This window comes from Lampetra fluviatilis, chromosome 68 (genome assembly GCF_964198595.1).
Source record: "Lampetra fluviatilis chromosome 68, kcLamFluv1.1, whole genome shotgun sequence".
Classification (NCBI taxonomy): Eukaryota; Metazoa; Chordata; class Hyperoartia; order Petromyzontiformes; family Petromyzontidae; genus Lampetra; species Lampetra fluviatilis.
The window spans coordinates 1,335,500-1,357,316 of NC_136342.1; the positions used below are offsets into that span (position 1 = coordinate 1,335,500).

At 56.5% G+C, this 21,817-nt stretch overlaps 1 protein-coding gene across 2 annotated transcripts in view; it reads left to right on the forward strand.

Annotated features, from left to right (window-relative positions):
* LOC144952565 (serine/threonine-protein kinase N2-like) overlaps nt 1-21,817 on the forward strand; it is a 108,817-nt gene that overhangs the window by 66,593 nt on the left and 20,407 nt on the right. The window contains exons 3-16 of one of the 2 annotated variants that reach the window (XM_078883028.1): nt 319-493; nt 1,273-1,427; nt 3,230-3,359; nt 7,139-7,290; nt 7,891-8,116; nt 8,624-8,827; nt 10,737-10,849; nt 12,413-12,556; nt 13,267-13,342; nt 15,349-15,562; nt 16,941-17,070; nt 18,283-18,440; nt 19,426-19,492; nt 20,645-20,736. In XM_078883028.1, the coding sequence (XP_078739154.1) occupies nt 319-493; nt 1,273-1,427; nt 3,230-3,359; nt 7,139-7,290; nt 7,891-8,116; nt 8,624-8,827; nt 10,737-10,849; nt 12,413-12,556; nt 13,267-13,342; nt 15,349-15,562; nt 16,941-17,070; nt 18,283-18,440; nt 19,426-19,492; nt 20,645-20,736 (2,036 nt within the window). The remainder of the gene's footprint in view (nt 1-318; nt 494-1,272; nt 1,428-3,229; nt 3,360-7,138; nt 7,291-7,890; nt 8,117-8,623; nt 8,828-10,736; nt 10,850-12,412; nt 12,557-13,266; nt 13,343-15,348; nt 15,563-16,940; nt 17,071-18,282; nt 18,441-19,425; nt 19,493-20,644; nt 20,737-21,817) is intronic. The other variant, XM_078883029.1, reaches the window with a different exon arrangement.

Consider the following 21,817-nt stretch of genomic DNA (forward strand, 5'->3'; position numbering starts at 1 on the left):
ATCATCCCTCTTTCTCTTGTACCTTGAATTGTGCTCACAGCGACATCAACGGCGACATCACCGCCATTTAAATCAACAACATCGAAATGTACTACCCCCTCTCTCTCTCTCTTAATACCGTGATCTGTGCTAGGGGATAGCAACGCCACCATCATCGTCATCATCGCCCTCCCTCTTTCTCTCGTACCTTGAATTGTGCTCACAGCGACATCAACGGCGACATCACCGCCGCCGCCACCATCATCATCACCATCATCCACATTTACCACCCCTCCCTCCCTCGCCCCCCGCTCTCTCTCCGTCTCCATGTGTATGTAGGAGCTGAAGATCAAGGAGGGAGGCGAGAACTTGAGGAAGGTGACGACCGACAAGAAGCACCTGGCCAACGTGGAGAACCTCCTCAAGGTGTCCAGCAAGAAGATCGAGCAGCTCCACCAGGAGCTGCAGGACCTCGACGCTCACATCGTCGTCAAAGACCCCGACGACGTCACAGGTGGGAGCTGGCGCGGGAGGGGTGGTGGTGGTGGTGGTGATGGTGGTGATGGAGGGAGTGGTGGTGGTGGGAGTGAGTGGGGGTGGTGGTGGTGGTGGGGGGAGTGGTGGTGGTGGTGGGAGTGGTGTGGTGGTGGTGGTGGTGATGGTGGTGATGGAGGGAGTGGTGGTGGTGGGAGTGAGTGGGAGTGGTGGTGGAGTGGTGGTGGTGGTGGGGGAGTGGTGGTGGTGGTGGGAGTGGTGTGGTGGTGGTGGTCATCATTGTCATCGTCATCTTTGTTGTCATTGTGACCTTCATCGTCGTCATTGTGACCTTCATCGTCGTCATTGTCGTCGTCGTCGTCGTCCTCATCTTCGTCGTCATCATCGTCGTCGTCATCGTCCTCATCGTCATCTTCGTCATCTTTGTCATCTTCGTCGTCGTCGTCGTCATCGTCGTCATTGTCGTCATCATCTTCGTCATTGTCGTCATCGTCGTCTTCATCGTTGTCGTCGTCATTGTCGTCATCTTCGTCATTGTCGTCATCGTCGTCATTGTCGTCATCATCTTCGTCATTGTCGGCATCGTCGTTGTCGTCGTCGTCGTCGTCATTGTCGTCATCATCTTCGTCATTGTCGTCATCGTCGTCGTCATCGTCGTCGTCGTCATCATCTTCGTCATTGTGGTCATCGTCGTCGTCATTGTCGTCATTGTCGTCATCATCTTTGTCATTGTCGTCGTCGTCATTGTCATCATCATCGTCGTCGTCGTCGTCGCGTGTCGTCTCCGCGCCTCCGCAGACGAGCCGATGTCCCCGGACGCGGGGCGTCGCGAGGCCGGGCCCAGCGCTCCCAACACTCGCATCGGAGCCCTCGAGAAGCAGCTCAACATCGAGCTGAAGGTCAAGCAAGGGGCTGAGAACATGATCCAGATGTACTCCAACGGGCCCTCCAAGGTGGGCCCCCCCCCCCCCACCACGGACCCCCCCCCCCCCCCCTGCGTTGTCGCTGTGTGGACGCTACCCCCTGGCCAGAGGTCGCAAACGGGTTTTGATTCCTTACCCCCTGTACCCGTACCCGGCCGCACCAGGGTCGCAAACGGGTACCCGAACCGTACCCTACCCGTACCCGTACCCGTACCCTACCCGTACCCTAACCGTACCCTACCCGTACCCTACCCGTACCCGGCCGGGTACGGGTAGGGTACGGGTATCGGGTACCCGATTGCGACCTCTGGGATGAAGCCATGTTGCAGGCACGGGTGGGTTGATTCTGGGTTTTGTACCCGTGACCTCTTCCTGCCAGCAGCAAGAGCCTTTCCACACTTCCCGTGTGATGCCCTCAAAGTGCACCTGGCCTGGCACAGCAGGGAGCGCACAGGTGGTGCATCTGCCAGTCATCTCGGTCAGTTAACCTATACCACCTGGGTCTGTGCCCGTGACCTCTTCCTGCCAGCAGCAAGAGCCTTTCCACACTTCCCGTGTGATGGCCTCAAAGTGCACCTGGGTCGCTACGCCGCCTCTCATTGCAAATTCTCTAAGCACCAGAGGTCGCAAACGGGTTTTGATTCCTTACCCGTACCCGGCCGCATCAGGGTCGCAAATGGGTACCCGTACCCGGCCGGGTACGGGTACCCGTTCGTTACCCGTACCCTACCCGAAATGAGTGACCAACGGCTACTCACCAGTGACTCACGGCCTACCCGTACCCGGCCGCACCAGGGTCGCAAACAGGTATCGGGTACCCATTTGCGACCTCTGCCCCTGGCCCCGTCGCTCTGCACGAAGCGTCGGGTCTTTGCGGACTTGCCACAGTTGCACCGTGTCGCCGATTAAGCGCACGGTCCGGTCGCCCAAGGTACGGTGCGCGAACAAAGTTGAACGTTCGTACGTGTGCTGCCCTACATTGTCTTGTGCTTGCGTTGTTCTGATTGGCCTACCACCAGAGCTGCTACCACAACCTCCTCTGTGGCCTTGTCACACCCAGAGAACGCCGCCAAAAGCCGATCGGCGCAAATGAAATGCAAATCAATTGCATTTGCTTTGGGGTGCCAGGGTGGCTAGGAGATGTTAACTACCTCGCCTGGTATGCAGGGGGTCTGATGGTGAGCCCCAACTGGGAGAGCAGCAGCTCCCTCCCCCCCACCTCGCCCGCCCACCTTGACCCCCCACCTCGCCCCCCACCTTGACCCCCACCTTGACCCCCACCTCGCCCCCCATCTCACCCCCACCTTGACCCCCACCTCGCCCCCCCACCTCGCCCCCCACCTCGCCCCCCACCTCTCCCCCCACCACGCCCGCTCACCCATCCCACCACCTCGCCCCCCACCTCTCCCCCCACCTCTCCCCCCACCTCTCCCCACCTCTCCCCCCACCTCTCCCCACCTCTCCCTCCACCTCGCCCCCCACCTCTCCCCTCACCTCTCCCCCCACCTCTCCCCTCACCTCTCCACCCACCTCACCCCCCACCTCTCCCCTCACCTCTCCCCCCACCTCTCCCCTCACCTCTCCACCCACCTCACCCCCCACCTCTCCCCTCACCTCTCCACCCACCTCACCCCCCACCTCTCCCTCCACCTCTCCCCCCACCTCTCCCCCCACCTCTCCCCCCACCTCGCCCCCCACCTCTCCCCCCACCTCTCCCCCCACCTCTCCCTCCACATCAGCAGCCACGACCCTAAAATAAGACCCCTGAGTTCGACGTAACAATCACAACGGCAACGAATACGTATACCATAATCCACCCGCCCTTTCCACAGGACCGCAAGATGTTGGCCACAGCACAGCAAATGCTTCAGGACAGCAAAACCAAGATCGAAATCATCCGCATGCAGATCCTCAAGTCGACGCAGGCCAGCGAGCTCACTCTGGACGCCAGGGAACGCATCGGTGAGGCCTGCCGCACGCTGTCACCCCAACCCCCGCCCCCTACTTGCCCCCCCCCCGCCTCCCCCTCTGTACTATTGTAGTAGGTTCAATGAGTTAACATCTCCTAGCCACCGTGATGATGATGATGATGATGCTGAAAGAGACACGCAAACTCCAAATCTACAGCAGCAGCAGGCATCGTCAAGTTCGAGATCGAACCCACGACCTCCTGTATACCAGGCGAGGTAGTCAACATCTATCCACCGTCATGATGATGATGATGAGAGAGACACAAACTCCAAATATACAGCAGCAGGCGTCAGGGTCGTGATCGAACCCACGACCTCCTGTATGCCAGGCGAGGTAGTTAACATCTCCTAGCCACCGTGATGATGATGAGAGAGACACGCAGACTCCAAATATGCAGCAGCAGGCGTCAGGGTCGTGATCGAACCCACGACCTCCTGTACACCAGGCGAGGTAGTCAACATCTCCTAGCCACCGTGATGATGATGAGAGAGACACAACCTCCAAATATGCAGCAGCAGGCATCAGGGTTCGTGATCGAACCCACGACCTCCTGCATACCGGGCGAGGTAGTTAACATCTCATAGCCACCGTGATGATGATGAGAGAGAGACACAAACTCCAAATATGCAGCAGCAGGCGTCAGAGTTCGTGATCGAACCCACGACCTCCTGTAGACCAGGCGAGGTAGTTAACATCTCACTCACGCTGGCGGGCGGGCGCACCTGGGCGTTGCGTGCTCACCTGCGTGGCTCGACGACCGCAAATTCTCGTGCCGCCCCCCCCCCCCCCCCCCAACTTCCTCGTAACGACACAAACCGACGGCAGCCACCCACCCACCGCCTCATCGCGCTTTCCAAATCTTCGCGTGCGGGGAAATCTCACGGCGATGGGCGGCGGTGTGCGGAGGTGTGGGTACGTACGTGTGTGTGTGTGTGTGTTTGTCGAACTTCTAGCGCGGCCGTACGTAGCCAAGCGTGCTGAATCGTCATCGGGAGGTGCGAACAAACAGAAGTTCTACAGAAATTAGTTTGTCAATGGAGACGACAGAGTCTGAATCTCAGACTTCTCGACAGACCTGTTCTCCACCTGAGGACGGCTGCTTGCGTTGTGGCTGAAACGTCGTGAGAATTATTTTATTATGTTTTATTTTTATTATTTTATTATTTCCATTCTACGTGACTTTACCGAAAGAACGAAAAAGTGTGTTTTTTGTTTGCATTTTGACTGCAAGTATTGTGGTTAATGCAGATGTGAATCCTTGTAAAAAGGTTTCATTTTTGTTGCCAGAAAAAAGGGGGGAAACCCCTATTATCATTAGGACAACAAGCAGTTTTAAACAAAAATAGTTTGTCAATAGAGATGATGATTCAAAAGTGTCTTCTTGGTTCTTTCGGTAAAGTCACGTAGAATGGAAATAATAAAATAATAAAAATAAAACATAATAAAATAATTCTCACGACGTTTCGGCCACAACGCAAGCAGCCGTCCTCAGGTGGAGAACAGGTCTGTCGAGAAGACAGCGTCTGAATCTCAGACCTGTTCTTCACCTGAGGACGGCTGCTTGCATTGTGGCCGAAACGTCGTGAGAATTTTTTTTTTTCGATTTAAAGCTTTCGTGACTGCAGGGATTCATCTTCTTGGTTCTTTCGGTAAAGTCACGTAGAAGGGAAGTAATAAAATAATAAAATTGTGTTTTATTTTTATTATTTTATTACTTCCCTTCTACGTGACTTTACCGAAAGAACCAAGAATTTTTTTTTTTAATGTTTATTATTTTATTATTTCCATTCTACGTGACTTTACCGAAAGAACCAAGAAGATGAATCCCTGGAGTCACGAAAGCTTTAAATCGAGATTTAAAAGTGCTTAGCTCCAGCGGGTGTGGTGGGCAGACGATAGTTGGTGGTTTGTACCGAACTCAATAATGTTTTACTTTCGCTAGCAAGGCCCCACTGAGGTGCCGTGTCAACTCTTATTCAGAAGCGACGTGGTTATCGCAAACGATGGTCGCTCAACAATAAAGTTTGCTTATCAAACATCGTCGTCGTCGTCGTCATCACGTGGATATTCATCGCAGCAAAATGCTCTAAACCGATAGGGGCACAGGGTCAGAACGTAACGTTGCAACGGCGAAGACGGGATTAAAAAAAAAACACGATTGGAGTGCCAAGTACAGTCAAGGTAAAGGCATCACTTCAAACAAATATACGATTAAAAACTAAACTATTTCTAGATTTGAAGCTTTCGTGACTGCAAGGATTAGGTTTTTTCGGTAAAGTCACGTAGGTAAAATATAATATGAATAAAATAAAATAAATGAAAATAACTCAATTAAATCACGACGTTTCGGAGGCAACGCAAGTCTCCGTCTGCAGGTGGGACCGTCACAGCCAAATTGACTGTATCAAGTGAAGGGAAATCCAAGAGACAAGATCTTATATCCTGGTTCAGGGGAGGGTGGAGGGGCTTATCTAAATCTAATAACAAATCCAAATCTACAGCAGCAGGCGTCAGGGTCGGGATCGAACCCACGACCTCCTGTATACCAGGCGAGGTAGTTAACATCTCCTAGCCACCATGATGATGATGAGAGAGAGACACGCAAACTCCAAATATACAGCAAGCTTCAGGATCAGGTTCGAACCCACGTCCTCCTGTATACTAGGTGAGGTAGTTAACATCTAATAGCCACCGTGATGATGAGAGAGAGACACGCAAACTCCAAATATACAGCAGCAGGTGTCAGGGTTGGGATCGAATCCACGACCTCCTGTAGACCAGGCGAGGTGGTTAACATCTTCTAGCCACCGTGATGGTGATGAGAGAGACACGAAAACTCCAAATATACAGCAGCAGGCGTCAAGATTTGGATCGAATCCACGACCTCCTGCATACCAGGCGAGGTGGTTAACATCTCCTAGCCACCGTGATGATGATGATGAGAGACAGAGAGACGCAAACTCCAAATATACAGCAGCAGCAGGCGTCAAGATCGGGATCGAACCCACGACCTCCTGTAGACCAGGCGAGGAAGTTAACATCTGCGTCGTTGTTTTTCACACACAGACTCAAGTTTACTTTCACTGGCAGCGTGCGAAGTTCCCTCTGTTGGTGGTGGCTTGTCGCGTCACCCCGCGGTTTGCCCGCCTGAAGGAAGTTGTGGGCGACGGTGACGCCACGGTGGCTATGAGATGTTATCTCCCTCGCCTGTTACACGGGAGGTGCCACCGCTAGTTCCCACGGCGACGATGGTGATGGTGATGATAATGGTGGTGATGATGATGGTGGTGATGATGATGGTGGTGATGATGATGCTTCCTCCGCTTGTTCCCACGGCGATGGTGATGATGGTGATAATGATGGTGATGATTCCTCCGCTTGTTCCCACGGCGACGATGGTGATAATGGTGGTGATGATGATGCTTTTTCCGCTTGTTCCGACGGCGACGATGGTGATGATGCTGGTGATGGTGGTGATGGTGGTGATGGTGGTGATGGTGATGGTGATGATGATGGTGATGCTTCCTCCGCTTGTTCCCACGGCGACGATGGTGATGATGATGGTGATGATGATGGTGGTGATGATGATGGTGGTGGTGATGCTTCCTCCTCTTGTTCCCACGGCGATGATGGCGGTGATGATGACGATGGTTCCACCGCTTGTTCCCATGACGACGACGACGACGATGATGACGGTGATGCTTCCACCGCTTGTTCTAACCCCCCCCCCACGCTCCCTCCCTCCCCACCCCTCCACCCCCCCCCCTCAGCCAAGACGGAGGCGTCGTTCAGCCCCCTGGAGCTCCGCATGGAGGAGCTGCGGCACCACCTGCGCATCGAGTCGGCGGTGGCCGAGGGGGCCAAGAATGTCGTGCGCCAGTTGGGGGCTCGCGCCAAGGACAACAAGAAGGCGCTGTCTGAGGTGGGGGGGTGGGCCGGGGGTGGGGATAGGCTGCTTGTGGTGGTGGTGGTGAGTGGTAGCGTGCGAGTGTCTGTGCGTGCGAGAGGGTGAGTGTGCGAGTGCGAGTGCATTCATGAGGGTGAGCGTGCGTGCGAGTGAGTGTGTGCGAGGGGGTGAGCGTGCGAGTGAGAGGGTGAGCGTGTGTGCGAGAGGGTGCATGTGCGTGCGATAGGGTGAGTGTGTGTGTGTGTGCGAGAGTGTGAGCGTGCGTGCGAGAGTATGAGCGTGCGTACAAGGGGGTGAGTGCGTGTGTGTGCGAGTGAGTGTGTGTGCGTGCGATAGGGTGAGTGTGCGTGCAAGTGAGTGCGTGCGAGGGGGTGAGCGTGCGTACAAGGGGGTGAGTGCCTGTGCGTGCGAGCGGCCGCGTCACCGTTATCACGCCGCGCTACGATCCCGACGGGCCCGAGTTCGATTCCCGCTCGCGGCAAACATCGCTGACGATCATCTCAACCGGTCCTGGGGGCCCCTCTGCTAGGTAGGTCCACCCAGGTTGAAACGAGCGCCCGACGTGGTTTGTAAACATCGCCACGGCGTGACGATGTTTGTCGTTGTGGCCGACAGGCTCAGGTTGAGCTGCAGGAGTCGAGCCAGAAGATGGACCTCCTGCGGTTGTCCCTGGAACGCCGCGTGGAGGAGCTCCCGCCGGGACACCCCAAGAGGGCTCTGATCAAGGAGGAGCTACTCACCGTCGCCTCGCCGCACCACACGCCACGCAACCAGTCGGGCCTGGGGCCCGCCTACCAGGCCAGCCAGTACACCACCATCACCAAGCCTGCCGCGCTTACGGGTCAGCAGAGCTGTCTTCTCGCTCACTTCGCTCGCTCGCGGCCACCGTCACCACCGTCACCGTCGTCACCACCGTCACCACCATCACCACCACCACTATCACCACCACCACCGTCACCAACAACCACACCGCTCTCTCTCTCGCGGCACGGCCACCACCACCGTCATCATCACCACCACCACCACCGTCACCACCACCACCGTCACCACCACCACCGTCACCACCACCACCGTCGTCACCACCACCATCACCGTCACCACCACCGTCACCACCACCATCACCGTCACCGTCACCATCACCGTCACCACCACCGTCACCACCACCACCGTCACCACCACCGTCACCACCACCCTCCTCCTCCGTGGGGGGCGGGGTAAGCGGCCATCACCACCAGCAGCACCACGCAATAGACCCCACACACACACACATCCTAGGGTCACATTTTCCCGACGGGCTACTGCACAACGGCGTCTGCACCCCACCCCGCCCCCCCCCGCCCCGCTCCAGGCACGCTGGAAGTGCGCCTCATGGGCTGCCAGGACCTGCTGGAGAGCGTCCCCAACCGCTCGAAGGCCACGGCGGCCACGCTGCCCGCAGGCAGCCCCGGCGACAACAAGACGGGCTCCTTCATCAGCCGCAGCAACAAGAGCGTGTACGGGCGCTCCGTGTCCGTGCGCTCCACCGCCACCATCAAGCCCGACGACGTCGCCAGTGCGTCTCTCTCGCGCGCACGCACACACGCGCTCGCTCGCTCGCTCGCTCGCACGCGCTCGCTCGCTCGCACTCGCTCGCTCGCACGCACACACGCGCTCGCACGCACGCACGCACGCACGCACTCTCTCATGCACACACGCACTCACTTGCTCGCTCGCTCGCACGCACGCACTCGCTCGCTCGCATACACGCACACACGCACTCACTCGCTCGCTCGCACGCACATACGCACGCACATACGCACGCACTCTCTCATGCACACACGCACTCCCTCACTCAATCACGCACTCACGCACTCACTCACGAACTCGCTCGCTCGCTCGCTCACTCACACACTCACTCACATACTCATTCATGCACTCGCTCGCTCACTCACTCACTCATGCACTCGCTCACTCACTCGCTCACTCACTCACTCACGCGCTCGCTCACTCACTCGCTCGCTCGCTCGCTCACTCACTCACTCACGCACTCGCTCACTCACTCACTCACGCGCTCGCTCACTCACACGCTCACTCACTCACTCACTCATGCACTCGCTCACTCACTCACGCGCTCGCTCACTCACACGCTCACTCACTCACGCGCTCGCTCACTCACACGCTCACTCACTCACGCACTCGCTCACTCACACGCTCACTCACTCACGCGCTCGCTCACTCACACGCTCGCTCACTCACGCACTCGCTCACTCACACGCTCACTCACTCACGCGCTCGCTCACTCACACGCTCACTCACTCGCTCACGCACTCACTCACGCGCTCACTCACCCACGCACTCACGCACTCGCTCACTCACGCACATGCAGAGATCACCCGTGTAGCCTTAACAGCCTGTTGGGGCAAGTGCTGTTAGTGGCGAGTAGCAGCAGCGCCTATGAAGGCCGGCACTGTGGAACACCACAACCACCACCGCTACCACCACCACCACCACTACCACACCACCACTACCACCGCTACTACCACCACCACTACCACCACTACCACCACCACTACCACCACCACCACCACTACCACTACCACCACTACCACTACCACCACCACTACCACCACTACCACCACCACTACCACCACTACCACCACCACTACCACTACCACCACCACTACCACCACTACCACCACCACTACCAACCACTACCACCACCACTACCACCACCACTACCACCACTACCACCACCACTACCACCACTACCACCACCACCACTACCACCACCACTACCACCACCACCACCACCACCACCACTACCACCACCACTACCGCCACCAATGATAAAGAGACAAAGATCCCCCGTGTAGCCTCTAACAGACTGTAGGGGCACGTGCTGTTAGCGAGCACCTATGAAGGCCAGAACGGCACGCATATGGCGGTGGATGCCCAGCGCCACGTCCGTACATCGAGCGGTGAATGTGACGGTGGCAACCTCTTGGTTCTTTCGGTGAAGTCACGTAGAAGGGAAATAATAAAATAATAAAAATAAAACACAATAAAATACAATTCTCACGACGTTTCGGCCACATCGCAAGCAGCCGTCCTCAGGTGAAGAACAGGTCTGTCGGAAAGACAGCGTCTGAATGAAACACCACCAGGCTTGGCAGCGTATATTTAAGCTGCTGGGTTGGAGGGGGAAGAGCGCCTTGATAAAAATAATTTGCATATCAATAGGAATTTAGCATATTTATGGGAAATGCAGATATGGGATTAGTGCTACTTGTGGAATGCGTAGGAGGTGGGCGGGGGGTTTCAAAGTCATATTATGCCCGTGCATTATGCAGGATTAGCAGCATCAAAGGGTGGCACTTGTGGCGTTCTTCTCGGGCAAATAGAACACCGATTGAAATGAACTCACTCTGCCCCCCTCCCCATCCTCACCTCCACCCCCCAACTCCCCCCGACCCACGTCCCAGCAGACGAGATCCTGGCCGTGCTGAAGTTGGACAACTCCGTGGTGGGACAGACGACGTGGAAACCCATCGGCAACCAGTGCTGGGACCTCAAGTTCACCATCGAGCTGGACAGGGTACGGGGATTGGACTCTGCACCACCGCCACCACCACCAACACAGACAAAGGTCCCCCGTGTAGCCTCTAACAGGCTCTAGGGGCAAGTGCTGTTGATGGCGAGTAGCAGCAGCACACACAAAGACAAAGGTCCCCCGTGTAGCCTCTAACAGGCTCTAGGGGCAAGTGCTGTTAGCGAGCAGCACCTATGAAGGCCGGCACGGCACACGAGGGGGTGGGTGGCCAGCACCACGCCCGGCCGCCTTTGTCTCCCCAGTGGCGATGTTGACTACACACACAGCACCGGGTACTCGCTTGATGCTGAGTCGACCTAGGGGAGGCCCACCGGTTGAGATAATCGTCACTGGCGGTGTTGGCCGTGAGCGCGAATCGAACTGGGGTCGTCCGGTTCGCAGCGTGGCGTAGCGCTAACCGCTGCACCACCACTCCCCCCCCCCCCGAAAAGGATGCCTTATCTTCTTGGTTCTTTCGGTAAAGTGACGTAGAAGGGAAATAATAAAATAATAAAAATAAAACAGAATAAAATAATTCTCACGACGTTTCGGCCACAACGCAAGCAGCCGTCTTCTGTCTACTTGACAGACCTGTTCTCCACCTGAGGACGGCTGCTTGCGTTGTGGCCGAAACGTCGTGAGAATTATTTTATTATGTTTTATTTTTATTATTTTATTATTTCCCTTCTACGTGACTTTACCGAAAGAACAAAGAAGATGAATCCCTGCAGTCACGAAAGCTTTAAATCGAATTTTAAGGATGCCTTGGATGACGTGAGAGCCCCAGGCGATAAATACGTGAGCCAATCGTGGTGACGCGCCCCCGTCTTCCACGGTGCGCTAACCGTGAACCTGCGTCCATCCCTCCTCTGACCTCTCCTCCCACCCTGCATCGTCAACCACCACCACCCGCACATCTCAAACAACCACCGTCGCCACCACCGTCGCCACCACCATCGCCACCACCGTCGCCACCACTGCACCGACACCGCACCTCCTGCCATAACCTTCACCACCATCACCACCACCTCCCATCGCCACCACTACCTCCTACACCATCACCACCACCCACCTACACCATCACCACCACCCACCTGCACTATTATCACGACCACCCACCTACACCATCACCACCACCACCCACCTACACCATCACCACCACCACCCACCTCCTACACCATCACCACCACCCACCCACCTACACCATCACCACCACCACCACCCACCTACACCATCACCACCACCCACCCACACCATTGCCACCACCACCACCCACTTACACCACCACCACTACCACCTACACCACCTCCCACCTACACCACCACCACTACCACCTACACCACCACCACCCACCACCACCACCCACCTACATCACCACCACTACCACCTACACCACCCACCACCACCACCCACCTACACCACCACCATTACCATCTACACCACCATCACCACCACTACCACCTACACCACCACCACCCACCACCACCACCCACCACCACCCACCTACACCACCACCATCACCACTACCACCCACCTACACTACCACCACCACCACCTACACCATTCTAGTCGCGCGAGCTGGAGATCTCGGTGTACTGGCGTGACTGGCGCTCCCTCTGCGCCGTCAAGTTCCTACGGCTGGAGGACTTCCTGGACAACCAGCGGCACGGCATGTGCCTCTACTTGGAGCCGCAGGGCATGCTGTTTGCAGAGGTGCGCTGTGTGTGTGTGTGTGCTGTGTGTGTGTGTGTGCTGTGTTGTTTGTGTGCTGTGTGTGCGCTGTGTGTGTGTGCGCTGTGTGTGTTGTTTGCAGAGGTGCGCTGTGTGTGTGTGTGTGTGCGCTGTGTGTGTGCGCTGTGTGTGTGTGTGTGTGCGCTGTGTGTGTGTGCTGTGTGTGTGTGTGCTGCCTGTATGACCCACTCACACTGTGTGTGCTGTGTGTGTGTGTGCTGTCTGTAAGACCCACTCACACCGTGTGCTCTGTGTGTGTGTGTGTGTGCTGTGTGTAAGACCCACTCACACCGCGTGCTCTGTGTGTGTGTGTGTGCCATCTGTAAGACCCACTCACACCTCGTGCTCTGTGTGTGTGTGTGTGTGCCATCTGTAAGACCCACTCACACCGCGTGCTCTGTGTGTGTGTGCTGTGTGTAAGACCCACTCACACCGTGTGCTCTGTGTGTGTGTGTGTGCCATCTGTAAGACCCACTCACACCGTGTGCTCTGTGTGTGTGTGCTGTGTGTAAGACCCACTCACACCGTGTGCTCTGTGTGTGTGTGTGTGCCATCTGTAAGACCCACTCACACCTCGTGCTCTGTGTGTGTGTGTGCCATCTGTATGACCCACTCACACCGCGTGCACTGTGTGTGTGTGTGTGTGCCATCTGTAAGACCCACTCACACCGCGTCGTGCATGCTGTCTGCAGGTGACCTTCTTTAACCCGGTCATCGAGAGGAAACCCAAGCTCCAGCGACAGAGACGGATCTTCCTCAAGCAGCAAGGTGAGTTTACAGGGTGAGCGGTGAGCGGTGAGTCGGGAATGGCCGGCGGTCCTCTGTGTTTTCTCACAGGATGGGAGTTGGGGTGGGTGGTGTGGGGTGTAACAATTACGTGTTCATGCCTGAGGTCAATCCCCTTTCTGGCAATATAACAGGAGTTGTGTCAGGATTCATCTTCTTGGTTCTTTCGGTAAAGTCACGTAGAAGGGAAATAATAAAATAATAAAATTTAAACATAATAAAATAACCATGGGAACCTCATTTGCCAGTAAAAATATGATAATTGGTTTTTTACCCTTCTATCTGGCAACAAAACTGACACCTTTTGGCGTCATCTGGTCCAACCTATGTGAGACTAGGCTCTAAGGAAAGCTGTCTCGGGTGTGGACCAATCAACTTCAAGGACAGTGCATACATTATCAGAGTTGTGTTTTTTGTTTGTATTATGACTACAGGTATTGCAGTCTATGCAAACATGACTCCTTGTAAAAAGGTGTCAGTTTTGTTGCCAGATAGAAGGGTAAAAAACCAATTATCATAATAAAATAATTCTTCACCTGAGGACGGCTGCTTGCGTTGTGGCCGAAACGTCGTGAGAATTATTTTATTATGTTTTATTTTTATTATTTTATTACTTCCCTTCTACGTGACTTTACCGAAAGAACCAAGAAGATGAATCCCTGCAGTCATGAAAGCTTTAAATCGTGTTTTAAGATGTTCAGATGTTAAGCTTTTGTTAAGATGTTAAGATACGTTCAGATATTTTTGGTTCTTTCGGTAAAGTCACGTAGAAGGAAAATAAATGGTTATTTATTTTTTATTATGTTTTATTTGTATTATTTTATTATAAATGGTTATTTATTTTGTATCATATTTTATTATGTTTTATTTTAATTATTTTATTATTTCCCTTCTACGTGACTTTACCGAAAGAACCAAGAAGATGAATCCCGGCAGTCACGAAAGAAGCTTTAAATCGAAATTGTGTCACGATGTTCAAACGCCCAAATGTGCGATACCTTTTTGTGCAAGGCATCATCTCAAGTCTGCATTGTGACCACACGTAGTGCTTGCGGCAAAGCATGCAAACAAACATGCTCTGGTGATAATTATAATACAGGTAGTCCTCTACTTGGGATGGAGATGCGTTAAGACGACCCCATCTTAAATCGAAAATATCGTAAGTCGAAAATGGCCCAGCCTACCCAGGGGTCTTAAAGAATGGTGATCATTTAGCAAAACGGAGCGATTCGCAGTAGCGTGCTGTATAAACTACATACCGTGTGTATTTATTAATTACAATACTGTATTGCAACAGTAAAATGTGGTGACTCGCTTGAAACACAATTCAACAAGGTGGCTGAGTAAGCACCAGTAAGCACCAGCAGGCAAGACGCTAGCCACTCACTTCTCTTCACTTGTCCATGGCCCCCGTGACTTACACTGCTCCCGTACCCCCCCCCCCCACCACCACCCACCACCCCCCCACCACCGCCCCCTCCACCCACCGCCCCCTCCACCCACCGCCCCACCCACCCACCGCCCCCCCACCCACCGCCCTCCCACCCACCACCCCCACCACCACCCCACCCACCGCCCCCTCCACCCACCGCCCCACCCACCCACCGCCCCCCCACCCACCGCCCCCCCACCCACCGCCCCCCCCACCCACCGCCCCCCCACCCACCACCCCCCCACCCACCACCCCCCCCACCCACCACCCCCCCCACCCACCCACCCACCCACCCCCCCACCCACCCACCCCCCCACCCACCCACCCACCCACCCCCCCACCCACCACCCCCCCACCAACCACCCGCCCTACCCACCGCCCCACCGTACCCACCACCCCCCCCACCCACCACCCCTCCCACCCACCCCCCCCCCACCCACCACCCCACCCACCACCCCCCCCACCCACCCCCACCCCCACCCACCCACCCCCACCCACCACCCCCCCCACCCACCATCCCCCCCACCCACCGCCCCCCCCCCCCGCCGTGTGATAGTGGGCAAGACGTTCTTGAGAGCCCCCCAGATGAACATCAACATCCCCACATGGAGCCGCCTCATGAAGCGCTCGGTGCCTCCCTGCAACACCCCCTCGTCCTTCAGCCCCCCGCCGTCGGGCGGAGGTGGGGGGCCCGTGCCCCCCAGCTCCCCCACGCCCGCCGGGGCGCGGGAGCACACCAAGACGACCGGGCCGCAGTCGCCACTCACCGGGTGAGGCGGCGTGTGGGTGGCGGTGGCGGTGGTGGCGGTGGGTGGTGGTGATGGTGGTGGTGGCTGGTGGTGGTGATGGGTGTGGTGGTGGGTGGTGGTGGGTGGTGGGTGGTGGTGGGTGGTGGTGGTGATGGGTGGTGGTGGTGGGTGGTGGTGGGTGGTGGAGGTGATGGGTGGTGGTGGCGGTGGGTGGTGGTGATGGTGATGGTGGCTGGTGGTGGTGATGGGTGGTGGTGGGTGGTGGTGGTGGTGGTGGTGATGGGTGGTGGTGGGTGGTGGGTGGTGGTGGTGGTGGTGGTGGGTGGTGGTGGTGATGGGTGGTGGTGGGTGGTGGTGGGTGGTGGTGGTGGTGAGTGGTGGTGGTGGGTGGCGGTGGGTGGTGGTGGTGGTAGTGGGTGTGGTTTTGGGTGGTGGCGGTGATGGGTGGTGGTGGTGGCGTTGGTGGTGGTGGTGGTGGCGTTGGTGGTGGTGATGGATGGGGGTGGTGGCGTTGGTGGCGGTGGCGGCGGCGGCGGTGGTGGTGGTGGTGATGATAGCGGTGGTCGTGGTAGTGGTGGTGAGTAACTGCGATGGTGGTGAGTGGTGGTGGTGGCGGTGATCGTGATATTGGTGTGTTGGCCACTCAGCCCCTTGTGTGCCGTGCTGGCCTTCATAGGCGCTGCTACTCGCTACTAACAGCACTTGCCCCAACACTCTGTTAAGACTACACAGGGGATCTTTGGCTTTTTATCATTGGTGGTGGTAGTGGTGGTTGGGGTGTTCCACAGTGCCGGCCTTCATAGGCGCTGCTGCTACTCGCCACTAACGGCACTTGCCCCAGCAGTCTGTTAAGGTTACACGGGTGATCTCTGCACGTGCGTGAGTGAGCGAGTGCGTGAGTGCGTGGGTGAGCAAGTGAGCGAGTGCGTGAGTGAGTGTGTGTGTGAGTGAGTGCCTGAGTGCGTGAGTGAGTGAGTGCGTGAGTGAGTGTGTGTGTGAGTGAGTGCCTGAGTGCGTGAGTGAGTGAGTGCGTGAGCGAGTGCCTGAGTGCGTGAGTGAGTGCGTGAGTGAGTGAGCGAGTGCACGAGTGCCTGAGTGCGTGAGTGAGTGAGCGAGTGCACGAGTGCCTGAGTGCGTGAGTGAGTGAGCGAGTGAGTGAGCGAGTGAGTGCGTGAGTGAGTGAGTGCCTGAGTGAGTGAGCGAGTGAGTGAATGAGTGAGCGAGTGAGCGAGTGAGTGTGTGAGTGAGTGCGTGAGTGAGTGAGTGAGCGAAGTGCGCGAGCGAGCACTTGCCCCAACACTCTGTTGAGGCTACACGTTGGTGGTGGTGGGGGGGTGGGGATCTCTGTGTCTGCTCGCGCTGCTGCTTCTTCACATGGCTGGTGGTCGGCTTCCTGCAGGGATCGTTCGGTGCAGAAGCTGAACTTTGAGGGGGACTCTGCCTCAGGAGCCGACCAGGAGATGGCCCTTGGCGAGGGGCCGGTGACCCCCGGACCCAACAACAACAACAACATGACCCCAGATGTCCAGGTAAGGGTTGGATCGTGTGTGTATACGTGTGTGTGTGCGTGTGTACGTGTGTGTGTACGTGTGCATGTGGGTGTGTACGTGTGTGTGTGTGTACGTGTGTGTGTGTGTGTGTACGTGTGTGTGTGTGTGTACGTGTGTGTGTACGTGTGTGTGTGTGTGTGTACGTGTGTGTGTGTGTGTACGTCCAACTTCTTTGGCGCCGTACGTAGCCAGACGGTGCCGATCGGAGGTGCGCGTGGGTGGAATGGCAACGATAGCAAGAAACATGGCGGGTGCTGCCACCATTGCCGTCCACGTGGGTTTATAAAAGGTGGGGGGGCAGGGGGTGGGTGTTGGTGGGGGGCAGGGGGTGGGTGTTGGTGGGGGGCAGGGGGTGGGCGTTGGTGGGGGGCAGGGGGTGGGCGTTGGTGGGGGGCAGGGGGTGGGTGTTGGTGGGGGGCAGGGGGTGGGTGTTGGTGGGGGGCAGGGGGTGGGTGTTGGTGGGGGGCAGGGGGTGGGTGTTGGTGGGGGGCAGGGGGGCTTTGGGCAGGGTGTGGGTGGGGAAGGAACAGGCTCCGGGCAGCGTTATGTTTCTACTTCTTCACAGTCGATGCCTGCGTTGGTTAGGCCAGAGGCCTGTTGGATGAAAGAGGTGGACGCCTTTATCCCCCCCCCTCCCCCGCCTCTGTCCGTAGCATGGCCTGCCGATTGACTCACTGTGGGTGTACCCACTCTCTGCCTCCCTCTCCTTCCCTCCCTCCCTCTCCTCCCTCCCTCCCTCTCCTCCCTCCCTCCCTCTCCTCCCTCCCTCTCCTCCCTCCCTATCCTCCATCTCCTCCCTCCCTCTCCTTCCCTCCCTCCCTCCCTCTCCTCCCTCCATCTCCTCCCTCTCCTCCCTCTCCTCCCTCCCTCCCTCTCCTCTCTCTCCTCCTTCCCTCCATCTCCTCCCTCCATCTCCTCCCTCCCTCCCTCTCCTCCCTCTCCTCCCTCCCTCTCCTCCATCTCCTCCCTCCCTTTCCTTCCCTCCCTTTCCTTCCCTCCCTCTCCTCCCTCCCTCCCTCTCCTCCCTCCCTCTCCTCTCTCTCCTCCTTCCCTCCCTCCATCTCCTCCCTCTCCTCCCTCTCCTCCCTCCCCTCTCTCCTCTCCCTCCCTGTTCTCCCTCCCCTCTCTCCTCTCCCTCCCTCCCTCCCTCCTTACCCCCCCCCCCCCCGCACATCCTGGCTCATCGCGCAGGAAGCCATCTCGTCCTTCGACTTCCTCAACGACAGGCAGAGCGTCCTCATCTCTCTCCCGTCGGCCACCACCCTCGTTCCGGCCACACCGCCGGCAACGGCACAACCGCGGCCGGCCCTACCGGCACCCCAGCAGCCGACGCAGCCCCCCGTAGCCAGGTGAGCGGCGACACAGCCAGCGCGGGCCTTGTAAGGAACGGAATTAAGATCAATTCCCCCGTTGAGCTAATTACACCCACACACACTCACTCAACCACTCGCCCACTCAACCACTCACTCAAACACCCACTCAGCCACTCACCTAGACTCCCACTCGCTCACTCAACCACTCGCCCACTCACCTACGCACTCACTCATCCACTCAACCACTCACCTACACTCCCACTCGCTCACTCAACCACTCACCCACTCGCCCACTCAACTACTCACTCAAACACCCACTCAGCCACTCACCTAGACTCCCACTCGCTCACTCAACCACTCGCCCACTCACCTACGCACTCACTCATCCACTCAACCACTCACCTACACTCCCGCTCGCTCAACCACTCGCCCACTCAACCACTCACCTACACTCCCAATCGCTCGCTCACTCAACCACTCGCCCACTCACCTGCGCACTCACTCAACCACTCAACCACTCGCCCACTCAACCACTCACCCACTCGCCCACTCAACCACTCGCCCACTCACCTACGCACTGACTCACTCATCCACCCACTCATCCAGCCCACTCTTCCAACTCACTCCCACTCACCCACTTGCCCACTCACCTACGCACTCACTCCACTCATCCACCCACTCAAGCACTCACCCACACACTCTCCCACTCGCTCGCTCACCCACTTGCTCACTCACCCACCCACTCGCTCACGCACTCCACTCACTCGTTTGCCAGTACCAAAATATAATATTTGAAAATATTTTTTCGTTTGCATTTTGACTGCAAGTATTGTGGTTAATGCAGTGACACGAATCCTCGTAAAAAAATATCAGTTTTGTTGCCAGAAAAAATGGGAAAAACCCCTATTATTATTAATATTATTATTCAAACTCCTTAACAGCTCGCCTCACCCGACCACTTCTCCACACCCGCGTCTCCCCCCCCCCACCTCTGCTCCCCCCCCTGCTCCCCCCTCCCCAGCCATCCGAGTCTGAGCATGGAGAACTTCAGGTGTACTTCTGTGCTCGGTCGGGGTCACTTTGGCAAGGTGAGGACCCCCCCCCCACCCACCCACCCCCCTCCCTCCCTCCCTGGTATGTAGGGGAGGTCGTGGGTTCGATCCCGACCCTGACGACGCCTGCTGCTGCTGTGTATTTGGAGTCTGCGCGTCTCTCTCTCATCATCATCATCACGGTGGCTAGGAGATGTTAACCACCTCGCCTGGTCTACAGGAGGTCGTGGGTTCGATCCCGACCCTGACGACGCCTGCTGCTGTATATTTGGGGTTTGCGTGTCTCTCTCTCATCATCATGAAGCTGGATAGATGTTAACTACCTCACCTGGTACGCATGAGGTCGTGGGTTCGATCCCGACCCTGACGATGCCTGCTGCTGTATATTTGGAGTTTGCGTGTCTCTCTCATCATCATCACGGTGGCTAGGAGATGTTAACTTCCTCGCCTGGTATACAAGAAGTCGTTGGTTTGATCCCGACCCTGACGCCTGCTGCTGTATATTTGGAGTTTGCGTGTCTCTCTTCCCGTGGCCGCGTGGATTTTTCTCCAGGTCCTCCAGTTTATTCCCTCCACATTTAGAATCAACATCACCACCACGCGTTCATAGAGTGTTTGGATGCTCTACATTTCCACGTGATACGCCACACTTGTTTGGGCTATCATTTGTGATAGCCACATCGCTTCTGAAAAAAATACTGGGTCCTTACCTTACCTGGTAAAATAAAAAATTGTTTCATAGTTTAGTTGAGTCATCGGAATGGCAAAGGCTTTTCAAGGCCACGCGCGGGGTTCTCTCCGATCGTTTGTTCACGTCTGTCTCTGCCTGTGTGTGTGCGTGCGTCTGTGCGCATGCGTGCGTGTGCATCTGTGTGCGTGCGTCTGTGTGCGTTCGTCTGTGTGCGTGCGTCTGTGTGTGTGCGTGTGCGTCTGTGCGTGCGTCTGTGCGTGCGTCTGTGCGCATGCGTGCGTGTGCATCTGTGTGCGTGCGTCTGTGTGCGTGCGTCTGTGTGCGTGCGTCTGTGTGTGTGCGTGTGCGTCTGTGCGTGTGCGTCTGTGCGTGCGTGTGTGCGTCTGTGTGCGTGCGTGCGTCTGTGTGTGTGTGCGTGCGTGTGCGTCTGTGTGCGTGCGTGTGCGTCTGTGTGCGTGTGTCTGTGTGCGTGCGTCTGTGCACGTGCGTGTGCCCAGGTGCTCCTAGCCGAATACCGCCACACTGGCGAGATGTTCGCCATCAAGGCGTTGAAGAAAGGCGACATCGTCGCTCGCGATGAGGTGGAAAGGTAACGACGGAACAACAACATCATCGTCATCAACATCCGGGTCACTCTTGCGAATGAGATGCCTGTATCCCGGTCTCTCGAATTTCCACCCTGGTCACACAACATCAACTTGAACTCGCTCCCTCGCCCACTCACCCACCCACTCACCCACTCACCACCCACCCACTCCCTCGGCCACTCACCCACCCACTCACCCACTCACCCACCCACTCCCTCGGCCACTCACCCACCCACCCACTCCCTCGCCCACTCACCCACTCACTCACCCGCTCACTCACCCACTCGATCGTAGACCCACTCAGCCACTCGATCGTAGACCCACTCAGCCACGTTCTCACCCTGTCAGTCATCAGCTCATCAAAGCACTCACCCACCTACCCACTCACTATAAGCCACTGATTAATTTACTCACTCACTCGTACACTCACTCATACACACACTCATACACTCACTCACTCATACACTCATACACTCACTCACCCATTCATTCACTCACTCATACACTCACTCACTCATAGACCCACTCATACACTCACTCACTCACCCATTCATTCACTCACTCATACACTCACTCACTCATACACCCACTCATACACTCACTCACTCATACACTCATTCACTCACTCACTAATACACTTACTAATACACCCACTCATACACTCACTCACTCATACACTCATACACTCATACGCTCACTCACTCATACACTCACCCACTCATACACTCACTCATACACCCACCCACTCATACACCCACCCACTCATACACTCACCCACTCATACACTCACCCACTCATACACTTACTCATACACCCACCCACTCATACACCCACTCACTCATACACCCACTCACTCATACACCCACCCACTCATACACTCACTCATACACTCACCCACTCATACGCTCACTCACTCATACACTCACCCACTCATACACTCACTCATACACCCACCCACTCATACACCCACCCACTCATACACTCACCCACTCATACACTTACTCATACACTCACTCACTCATACACTCACTCACTCATACACTCACTCACACACTCACTCACTCATACACCCACCCACTCATA